Source organism: Pteropus alecto, unplaced genomic scaffold, assembly GCF_000325575.1.
Source record: "Pteropus alecto unplaced genomic scaffold, ASM32557v1 scaffold24, whole genome shotgun sequence".
NCBI classification, from domain to species: Eukaryota; Metazoa; Chordata; class Mammalia; order Chiroptera; family Pteropodidae; genus Pteropus; species Pteropus alecto.
In genome coordinates this window covers 23988420-24000486 of record NW_006439192.1, presented here as the reverse complement: position 1 = coordinate 24000486, position 12067 = coordinate 23988420, and the positions used below count along the sequence as shown (strand labels likewise).

The following is a 12067-nucleotide window of genomic DNA, read 5'->3' as shown; positions in this document are numbered from 1 at the left end:
TCCTATGATGTATATACTGGTACACTTGATGGTGTCCCCAAGTGTCTTAGACTCTGTTCACTTTTCTTCATTCTTTCGTCTTTCTGCTTCTCAGACTGAATAATTTCAATTGTCTTATCTTTAAGTTCACTATTTCTTCTACTTATTCGATTCTATTGTTCAGCCTTTCCAGTCAGTTATTCATTTCAGTTTTTGTACTTTTCAGCTCCAAAATTTTTGTTTGGTTTCTTTTTACAATTTCTGTCTCTTTATTGATATTCTCATTTTGTTCATACTTAGTTTTCCTGATTTAATTCTTTGTCCATAGTTTCACTTAGTTATCTGAGTGTATTTAAGACAGTTGATTTAAATTCTTCATTTTTTTAGTCCACTATCTGGGCTTCTGCAGGGATTGTTTATGTCGATTTATTTTTTTTCCCCTGTGAATGGATTATACTTCCTAATACTTTGTATGCATTGTAAATGTTTTACTAAAAACTAAACATTTTGAATATTATATTGTAGTAACTCTAGAAATCAGATTCTCACCTGCAGTTGTCAGTTTGCAAAGTAACTTGGAAAGGTAACTGTACAAGTGGAGGAGACTGTATTTCTTGTTGTGTACAGTCACTAAATATTGTGTTCCATTATCTTAGTGGTTAGCCAGTAACTGACAAAGATTTCCTTAAATGTCCAGAGCCAGGAAGAAAACAATATAGTATTTTCCTAGTCTTTGCAACTCAGCCCTGAGCTAGAGCACTCCTTCAACACTAAGCCAGGCTACCTAAGCCTCTTCATTTGTTTTTACCTCCTGCTTCCACAGAGCCCATAGATCTGCCAGATGTGGTAAGCTAGGGTCCTCTCAGGTCTTTTTCAAAGCATGCATCAATTCCTAGGCATATCCAATTTTCCAGATATATGCAATAGCCCTTTGAGCTCCTCATGTTCTACCAGTAACCATTCTCGTTCGCCTCTTCCAGGCTTTTGTATTCTGTCTGCCACTTGTCCCTTCTACTATCCCTTGCCCCAGGCTGGCACAGAGTGTGTATGTCTTTAAATCTTTTGATAGATGTCACTGTTGCCAAGAAAGCCACTTCGGTCCAAGAAGAAGGGTGTGAAACAAAAGTCAGCTTCTGTGCTGATCCCTTGGGGAACCACTAGACAGGTCAAATAGCACACCACAACATTTTAAGAATAAGGTCCATAGTAGCACTCTGGCACCAGGAAGCCAAACCAGGAACACCAGCTGCTGTCCCAAAAGCTGCCACAGCACCGAAAAATAAAAATGGTAGTTCAGTGGATAAAAACACCACAACACTCTCTCACTGAATTTCAGGCACCCTCTTCTTCATTAATCTGTCCCCTTCTTGCTATAAACTTTGGATTAGATTCTAGAGTTCAAAAAAACAGTTGATTCTATCAGTATTTCGCAGCTTATCATTGTTTCAGCAGAGGGACTAATTCTTTAAGCACCCTACTCCACCATTTTCCATGATATCATTCCCTAGTCTCTTTCTAGTTTTCTAATAATTATTGCAGGCTTTGGTACCCCAACCAAAGATAAACATATGCACACACTGAGAGCACTGTCATGGCTACAGATAGAGCACATTATCAACTAGTACAAGCAGTGTAATTATAGTAGCAGTTTGATATCTACAGCATTTTCTGGTTTGTCTTTTTATTAAATTATGTCTTATTAACTATCTCAGTTTTGTCCACTTATGCTTTGCTGCAATTCAGTTCAAGTGCACTGATGTACGTGTGTTCACATCCTGAATGACATATTTCAATAAGTATATGTAACTTTTTATTGTGGTAAAATAACCTTTTTAAAAATTTTAACCGTTCTAAAGAGTAAAATTGATGGAATTAACTACATTCACAGTATTGTGTAACCATCACTACTAGTTCCAGAACTTTCTCATCATCCCAAACAGAAACCCTGCACCCATTAAACAGTCACTCCCGTTTCCCCTTCCGTCAGCCCCCGGCAACCACTAATCTGCTTCCTCTCTCTGTGGGTTTGTCTGTTCTAGACATTTCATATAAGTGGTATCGCATGACACCTTTTGCATCTGGCTTCTTTAACTTAGCAAAACTTTTCAAAGTTTCATTCATCTTGTAGCAAATATTAGCATTTCATTCCTTATTATTGCCAAATAATACTCCATTATATAGATACACCGCATTTTATCAATTTTTAAATTGGTGGACATTTGAGTTGTTTTCAATTTGGGCTATTTGAATGATGTCGTTATAACATTTGTGTACAGTTTTTTTGTGTGGACACGTTTTGAATTCTGGAGAATTTGGTATATACCTCAGAGTAAAGAGCTGGGTCACATGGCAACTTTAATGTTTAACATTTTGAAGAACTGTTTTTCTAAGTAGCTACAGCATTTTCAATCCCATTAACAATGTATGAAGTTTATAATTTTCTGCATCCTCACCAACATTTGTTATGTCTGCCTTTTTAATTGTAGTCATCCTAGTGTGTGTGAAGTTGTATCACAGTGGTTTTGATTGCATTTCCCCAATGAATAATGATGCTGAACATCTTTTCCTGTGTTTGTTGGCCATTCGTATACCTTCTTAGAAAAAATGTCTATTCAAGTTCTTCATCCATGTTTTAATTGGCTTGTCCTTTTACAGTTGATTTGTATAAGTTCTTTATTCTAGATACTAGACTCTTATCAGATACATGATTTGCAAATATTTTCTTCCATTTTGTAAGTTGTCTTTTTTACTTTTTTGATAGTGTCAATTAATGCCACAAGTTTTTTTAACTTGAACTATTAAATTTAGGTCTTTGATCCATTTTGAGTTAATTTTTATATATGGAGTGAAATAAGACTCAAACTTCTTTCTTTTACATGTGGATACCCAGTTGTTTCAGCACTGTTTGTTAAAGAAACTGTTCTTTCTCCAATAAATATCTTGGCCCCTTACTGAAAATCAGTTGACCACAGATATTTGATTTATTTCTGAACTCTCAGTATGTATATATTTTTGATACTTTAAATTTTTCAGTTACTATCATCATTTTATTTTTGTTAAAATGTAAGCTACTTCTTTTCACTCTACTTCTAACAATTACGACACATTCAAGTCCTAATGGTTCATTACAGAAGTGATTCTGGGGGTGCGAGTGGGGAGGGAGAAGAAATGGCTATACTGTACCCTCCCTCTTTTAATCTCCTAGACTCTTTCTCTCACTGCTGTTAAGAATGGATTCTTTTAAATTATCTCCATCAAAATGATTGCCATTTTTCAATTTACAGTTTCATATTTCCATACACAAAGAGTTTAATCTACACAAAAGAATTATTGTATGGTTTTGAATTTAATTGTCTTTTCAAACATGAGAAATCTATTTTGAATATGTGAAGGTTCAGATGGTGAACATTGTGTTCTGTCATTCTTTGATTTAGTTTTTAATTTTATGCTTCGCAAAAGCATTGACATTTTTGTTTACACTTTGCTTAAAAATATCCCTTCCTCCTGTTTTTTACTTTTACTAGCATTAACCTGTCACCTTAAGACAGACTGTTGCTGTAGCAGTTGGTTGCAGCATAAACCGATACAAAACCAGAGCAGTGACCAGTTTCTCTGACAACAAGCTTTCCACATCAAGTCAGACCCCTTCTGTCTCAGTCTCCCTAACTGATTCAGATAGTCCTCTCTGGAAAACATGGCAGGTGGGATCAGGTCACAAAGCAGAATCCAGGGTTGAAGTAGCCATAAGTTAATATAAGCAAAGAGAAAGAGAAAAATGTGAAAAGACAGTGAGGATTCACCTTGCTAATAAAGAGAAGTTGTAATTGAAGTAGAAATAACATATTCCAAAATTTGATCTTCATCATATTTAAGGGTTTAAAAAATTCAGCTAAAATACAGATTTTAAAATTGAAGATTTTTTATCCATTTTTATTGTAGCATTTTTTGGAACTTTGTGCTGATGTGACAGTGTTGTAAAAAATATTTTCACTTGTCATTTCTAATGGTAGCAACGCTGCCCAGTGGGAAAAAAAAATCTGAGTGAATTTTACATTCCATTTGGGGAAAGAAGGTTTTAGAATGTGCTCTGAAAATGTTTACTTACAAAATATATTACACATGCTTAATCTATTTATTTCTAGTTAGTATAGATACTTATTTTAATACTACTTATTTTAATATACTTATTAAATACTAAGTATATTTACATATATTCTCTCAATATAGGGTATCACATTTGATGAATTCAGGTCATTTTTCCAGTTTTTAAACAACCTAGAAGACTTTGCAATAGCCCTGAATATGTATAACTTTGCAAGTCGTTCTATAGGGCAAGGTAAGTATCTTTCAAAAATTAAAAGCAAAAAATAATCCTACATTGTTTCTAGGGACTTTGACAGAAAATTAATTGGATAGATCATATAAGCCATCAACTTGCCTGAAAGTTTGTTGTGTACTTCAGTGGAAGATCTGTTTTCCTTAAAGGAAGTTTAGGGAATTATGCTGAATTTTTGTATTAAATGTATTATTTCTCTTCATTTCATATTCTGGGGAAAAGCTAATTATGTTTGTAAAGGTTCAAAGAGGAAGAAACCTCATGGCCACTCGCTAACATTGAGGGTTGTGAATCTACCTAGAGAAGAGCCAGCTGGTCATGCCTCAGATATCACCACAGGATGGTGTTTATATTACTGATTTTACCCACAGTCTCTGCTGGCTCAGAAACCTGAATTTTGTCAACAGAATCAGCTTTTAGCTATGGACTTACATTAACCAAGTTTTAAAAATGATATATAAAATTGAATGTTGATTTTCCTTAATTTATATAGAAATACAACTCATAGAATTCAGAATGGTGTTGACCTCAAGACCAGCTCATTCCTTCCCTGTAGGTAGACTAATGAGTCAAGTTCTTTTTCTAGGATTCTGTGGCTATGACTACTTTCCCTTCTTCCCTCATAGCCATATCCTTTTAAAATATTCTTGCCATAGGAAGAATGTTATGTCTTTAAGGTGATTTGACCTGTGTCTGCTATAATCTAATAAATGGCAAGATAGTCTTTTTATTTTGTTGCCAAGTTCTAGGGAGAATCCAAACCGTGTCCCCTAAGTGTTGATGATAATTATCTCTCTCCCCAAAACAGAGATTAAACCCCTCATTTAGCTTCATCTATTCATTCACTGAGGAAGAGGAACCTGAAAATTTGTCATATTTCACCCTTTGTCTAGTCTAAGTGTTCAAATAAGTTGTCTTTCTCAACTCAACTCAATTTAATGTTTTAACACCAAAACTTTTGGGAACCCTGCCTTCCCAGACCAGCATTTACTACCATGATAAACATAATTAACTTCAAAAAGAAAAAAAAAAGTCAATGTCTGTTTACCTGGTTCAGAATGGACAGTTGTTCTTTTACTTTGTGGAACTGGAAAAAATTAATTGAATACTCTTGCAGGTGCTAGGAGTATATATATGTTTTTCCTACTGCTGCTACAACATTTATTTCAGATGATTACCTCTTAAAAGGCAGTAGGCACATCAGTGGTATTCTTGCCATTACCCACTTTCCTCTCCAATGTTTCCTTGACAACTCACAAAATAAACTTTCTAAAACACAGATTAACTTTTCTACAACACACCTGCTATGGAAAACTTTAGTTCCCCAACTGCGTGTTAAAGAATGTAGTTTCCGCTCCTCAAAGTCCCTTTACAGAGCTCTAGCTCCTGTATGTCCAGATTGCTCATTGTTTTCTAAATGTACCTTATACTTGTGTTCCCTCCATGCCGTTGTTCATTCATGTATCTCATCTGCCATTTCTTTTATCTCTACATGTTGAAATCATCTATCCTTCAGGCTCAGCTCAGATACAAAATTGCAGCCTTTCCTAATCGCTGCTCTCCTCTCTCCTTTCCCTATTCCACACTACAGACAGAAGGAATCACTCAATTCCAAATTCTTATATCTTTGTTGGTACTTTTTGTGTCATCTTGTATAATGGTTATTTGGGGAGGTATCTCATCTCCCATCTGAACTGTAAGTTTCCTGAGAACTTATTCGTCTTAATAACCTCTAAAAGTGTCTGTTGCTGATAATAGATGCTCATTAAATATTCATTGAATATGAATGCATTATTAAACTAAGATACAGTTATTCTTGGCCCTTTAAAACTATAAAAATTTTGTTTCCTAAAGATAACATGAGTAATGAAGAATCATGACTCATGTAGAAAAAAACTTCTTTTCTGTAACATTTATCTAGATGAATTTAAGCGTGCCGTCTACGTAGCTACTGGCCTCAAACTTTCGCCACATTTAGTGAACACAGTCTTCAAGATTTTTGACGTTGACAAAGATGATCAATTAAGTTATAAAGAATTTATTGGAATTATGAAAGACAGACTCCATAGAGGATTCCGGGTAAAACTATAAATTTCAAGCCTATTGATATCCTTTTTAAAAACTGAAAGAAAATATCCAAGTTTCAGAAATAATTTATGTAAATTTTTAATATTATAAACATGAACTATTATGTTTGAAAAGGAAAAGTATAAGTCTCTAGCCCAAAACAATTTGAGATGATAATGCTTTTTTAAAATATAAAATCATTTGGAAATGTTGCCAAATATTTTCGATGAATTCAATCTGCACACTGGCCGTCAGACTTGTTAGTATAGAAAAAGAAATATCACTGTTTCTCATTGTATGTGACACAGATTTCCACTAGGCAACTTGCAGCACTTAAGTCACTGCATGTTCAGTACTATTTATATGGAAAATAAAGTAAAAACTTTTTTGTCCTTTTAATATTCTTCCTGTTATCATCCTACACTGCAAAATAATGAGAAAAATCGATGATTTTTTTTCTCAAAAATACTTTTTAAAGAATGAAATATAGCATGAATCATTAAATGTTTATGCATCTAATATATTTGTAGATTGTACCACAAATGAAAAAAAATTATTAACAACTGGAATATTCAATCTTCCCTCTTTGGTAAGAATACCCCTAAGCATTGTACATTTAAAAAGAGAAAAAGTTATATATATTTTAAAAATTAAGATTATTCTTATACAATGTTTTTAAAGATTTTTAATGATTTTTTTAAATCCAAGCTGTCTTGGTAAAGATACTGTGTACTTAACTGCCATCTAGTGGTTAGTTGTTAATATTTAAGATGATGGCACAAAAACCCAAAAGGGCATATATTGAAATTTATTGTTCTTCAAAAATTTTAGAGTAGCAAGATCAAATTAAAATAGAAACTATATTATAAACCTCTGACGCTGTATTTTTTTCTCCCTTGGTGTTATGTGTTTTTATTTTTGCTTACTTTATTTATTGCATACCTGTGGCCTCATGACATTTTATTTACATTTACGTTTTTAATCCTGTTTCACAGGGTTATAAAACAGTTCAGAAGTATCCCACTTTCAAATCCTGTCTGAAGAAGGAACTTCATAGCAGATAAGTATGTAAGCTTCTCTGTCTAAATTTGTTCAGTAACAATATGGAAAGGACATGATTTATTTTTCTGTTATGACATTTAACGAATAGCTGAAAGAATTTGTTTTTAATTTTTAGGTCACTAATTAAATATAAGAATTACTCTTGTAATGATTTAATTTTAGACCAGTAATTCAATTTAATAATTAATCATTATAATAAAGCACTACTTTGCCACAATTAAGTTGTGATCTAAAAATGAACTGGAATAAATACTCATTTGACTGGAGTTCTCTTGGAGTACCTTGATTGGAAATTTGTTTAATTTGCAGATTGATATCTGAACAGATACAGAATAATGACTCCAGATCGACTTTTGTAATCTAAGATGATTAACATCTAAGGAATATTTGTTACTATTTCTTAGGATCATGATTCCAAATATCTGCTACAATAATAGCAGCTAATTTTTTTTTTAAGATTTATTTTAGGTGCCTGACACTGTATTAAATGTTCTTCCACATGGAGTATCTCATTTAGTCCTCACAGATAGATATCTCATTTAACAGCAGAGGAAATAGAGGCTTAGTGAGTAATATGCCCAAGATAGCTTGCTAGTAAGTCACAAACTAGGATTTGAGCCCCATTCTAATAGCAAAGCCATCTTATTTGTTATTAACTATCACTGTAGAATGCCATATTTGAGGAATAGATAGGCAGTCCCTTCAGTTTGTATCAGCTCAAAGAAATGCCTCACGTTTATTGATCTTCAAAATGAGGTGTTTGTTTTCCCTTTTCTCTTTTAAAAGTCAACCTATAAAAGTCAAGCTATAAAATTTTGGTGTATTGTGGATTCTCATTAGTTAGGTCCCTACTCGAAGGTTTTATTCATTTCTACATGCTTGCAAATATATATTTCTTGCTGTTTTTCTCAAGCTTGAAACATTTATATTTGTAGCAGTTTTACCAAAGTGGTTCCAAGTGGTATCAGAGCATATTATTCTTTAAAAAAAAAAAACTGCTTAGTCAGTACCCTTAAGAAAGAGCATAATAGACATGGTTAAATAGGTTCCTTCCCCGTCATGACTTTTGCGACCTTAATATGCCACTATTTATGTGCCTCTCCGAAAGAAAATGGGAGTATTCGGTCTTTTGCAAAGTAGCTTTGAGGCCTAATGTTTTACGGAACCCATTTTGGGAAATGCTGATAGGTAGTGTTCCCAACTAACTTGTCATAGTGTCACACTGACACTATTGTTTCTATATAGTAGGACATAGATAAAAATTACTACATTTATTCTAGACTTTTATAAGACTGATAATTAGACAAGTTACTAAACAAAATACTGAACTTTTAAATTAAAGGAAATGTTTTATGATTAAGTATTTGATATTTATATTTTCTTTTGGTTGTTTTTGTTGTGTGCTTTACTGTTTCTTATTATCATGATAATATTTGATAAATGCCATCACCTCTGAATTTCACCCTAAATTAATATTCCTTTTATATATTTTTTAATTAGGTACTTGTAAAGCAAAATTTAAAGGATTATTATCTACATGACAAATGCAAGAAGTAAAAATTTCAGAGAACAGAAGCAGGTCTGAGATCAGAACTTGTAGAAATGAAGGAAAAGGTGAAAAGGCTAATTATATTATATTTTTTTTCTTGAACTGAGTTTTTGAGTGTAAGACACATAAAATGTATCTTTGTACTAACTACAAATATGTGTTACCACGTTGAACTTTTGTCTTGATTTACTGAGCTCTGCACTTTTTCATTCCTTTCAGAAGTATATAGATACTTCCAATGACTATATAAGAATGTATTTTAAATATTTTTAAAGTTTCATTAGAAATTTGCCTAGTTTCAAAATAATATATGGTTCCTAGAATCTAAATGACTTAAAAGTGAACGACTTATTTTCTTTGGTTTTAGACTGTGAACTTACTTTAAAAATATTCCTTAAGATTTATCTTAGGGCCCTAGAATTGTTGATAAATCCATATTATTTATCTGATTTTTAATTATATTGAAATTGTTATGAAAAACAAATAGAAATTAAGCTACTATACAATATGATGGTTTACATTGTACTTTTAACTTTTAAAAGTACTTAACATGCATTGTTTGAATCATATAAAGTTTTTTTTAAGTTTTTGTTCACTTGCCAAAGTCAACAGAATGTCTAATGTCTGGTATTATTTTATGTATATGGTAAAGAAATTTAAAATGTAGATTATTTTTTCCTCAAAAAATCACACATTGATGGTAGAATAGTGGTAGTTGTTGTAGCAATAGTCATTGTCATTGCCATTATTGTTTTAACATGATGCTGCTCCTGAATGCAGTTAGTATATGTTATAACACTAGTAAAAATATCTTACAACTCTGTAACTTATTGTATATTGTTAGTAAAGTCTATAGCATCAAAATGAGTACTGTAACAGACTAATATAAAATGGTTTAGAAGACTGATGTAAATATTAGGTAGACCTTAACGTTTTTTTTCTTGCAAAAGGACCACATGCAGAGTGATGCCAACCAGTCAGTAATAGTGCATAATTTAAATATAATTTTTTGTTCCAAAATAATATGTCTTAGGAGAGAAAAGAAAAACTTTCTATTGAAAAAAAACAAAACTTGATTTTCACATGGAGAAAATACTGTGAATAGAACTTAATTGAAATCTGTTCAATTAAAAAAGTTTAGTTTATAAAAGGATACTATATGAAAGTAGAACAGTGAATTTAAATTAACATATTAATGTGTTATATTTGGAAGATATGTTCATGTATCTTCTTTTCCGAGATGTATTTAATGTCAGTTGCACACACTTCAACTATTACCTTGCTTTTGCACAGGAAAATAGGAACTACTGATTTTGTTTTTATAAGTTATTAAATGTGAAATTGATAGCTGTGCATCAGCCTATTTATAAAAGTAGTGGCATTTCCAAGAAAATGTTTTCATTAGCATTGACTATGTATTTGACTTTTCGCATTCTTTATCTGATATTTATGACATTAATATAGATATATGATTCTTAAATTTGAGGATTCTGTATAGCATAATAACTTAATTTCACCTGTTTTCAAGGTTGATTGAATTGATTTACTAAATGATAATGCCTGCGTACCCACCCATTTAACATACCCCAGGTCTATTTTACCTTACACTGAATGCTCTCAATATTATTTGCTATCTAAAATAATTGAAAAAATGCAAGTATTTTTATCTTTGAGTATAAATTATATTATCTTGCATACATGGAAAAATTGCCATTTATAACAGTCCTATAAATGTACATTAAAAACTGAATTAGCTCATTAAAATTATTTATAGTTCTGCCATTCTCCCAAGAAATACTACATATGCAATCTTTATTCTTCATTGCTTATCAGAGTGAATGGATATTCATCTGTTCATAAGACTGCTGCATGATATTTAAATGGGAATAAGCAAAATATTCTGGTCAATTAAAATGGGAAAGAATAGTAAATTACAATGATTCCCTACATATTATCACTCTTGAACTTTATCCTCTATAAAATGAGAGGTAAAAATAATTCACTGGATTATTGTTTACATCAATTGAAAAAAATTTAAGTGCGTTGAAAATAGTAATGTACTAGATACATGTATGCAATTCTATTTCCTTCTACAAACTATTCTTTGGAAAGATAAAGCTATACATAAAAAATTTAGTATCATACTTTTTACAGAGAGTCTACATGATCAAAGTTTTTAGTACGTCTCAGAATGAGTTCATATTAAGAAATTTATTTAAGTTCCAGTTTATTGTTCTTATTGTAAAATATAATTGTAAAGCAACCTGTCTGACATACTTACATTATCTTAAAATAAATATACCTGTTCCTGAATCAAGAAACTTACAGTACTTTGCTGTTCTGTATATCCGCGGACTAACGTCTCTCTGAAAAATGTCATCTCCAGACTTTGGAACTCTTCGTTGGTTGCCAAACCGCTGGCAATCTTACACCCTCTGCTACAGCTGTACATGCCAATGAAACTAATCTCATCAACACTTTTGTTGGTAAATAAACCACAGAGCCATAAAGCCTCTCAGTGTATAATAGGAATTCGTACTTTATAGAATTATGGTCATTGGTACTGGGTAGCTTTCAGAAAGTTTACATGTGACTTAATGGAGTATCAGTTTTGCTTTACAGAACTGATTGTTTAAATGGCTTAAAATTATTGAACCAACACTATAGCAGCCCCTTTTATACTAATGTTGGTTATTTTGTAGGAATCATCTTACCAAGGTGACGCCTAGAAATTTACCAGTTTTCAAAATACACTAATTATCCAACTTTTTATGGCCATACAATAAATTAACATTTTTACCTGCTGATTTTACTTACAAAGGATGCAGAAATATTAATTGTAAAATATTTAATAAGATAAAAATTTTAAATGCTAAGAAAGCATTGTGGTTTTCCTTTGAATTGGCAGCAATTTTACTTTCTTAGTAGCTCGTAAAGTAATGGTACATCTTGCAATCAGTCATATTTTAAATTATGTGAAATACTGTAAGATGAAAACCAATACAAACATATAATTCTCTTTACATCTTTATATCTTTATAATTCTCTTTATATCACAGTCAGTATTGTGGCAC

At 32.0% G+C, this 12067-nt stretch overlaps 1 protein-coding gene across 1 annotated transcript in view; it reads left to right on the top strand.

Annotated features, from left to right (window-relative positions):
• The window catches only part of MICU3 (mitochondrial calcium uptake family member 3), a 78483-nt gene extending 67163 nt beyond the window's left edge, over positions 1–11320 (top strand). The window contains exons 13-16 of the mRNA XM_006916486.3: positions 4207–4315; positions 6237–6394; positions 7378–7446; positions 8945–11320. Of these exons, the coding sequence (XP_006916548.1) occupies positions 4207–4315; positions 6237–6394; positions 7378–7446 (336 nt within the window). The 3' untranslated portion in view covers positions 8945–11320. The remainder of the gene's footprint in view (positions 1–4206; positions 4316–6236; positions 6395–7377; positions 7447–8944) is intronic.
• Positions 11321–12067: the final 747 nt, after the last annotated feature.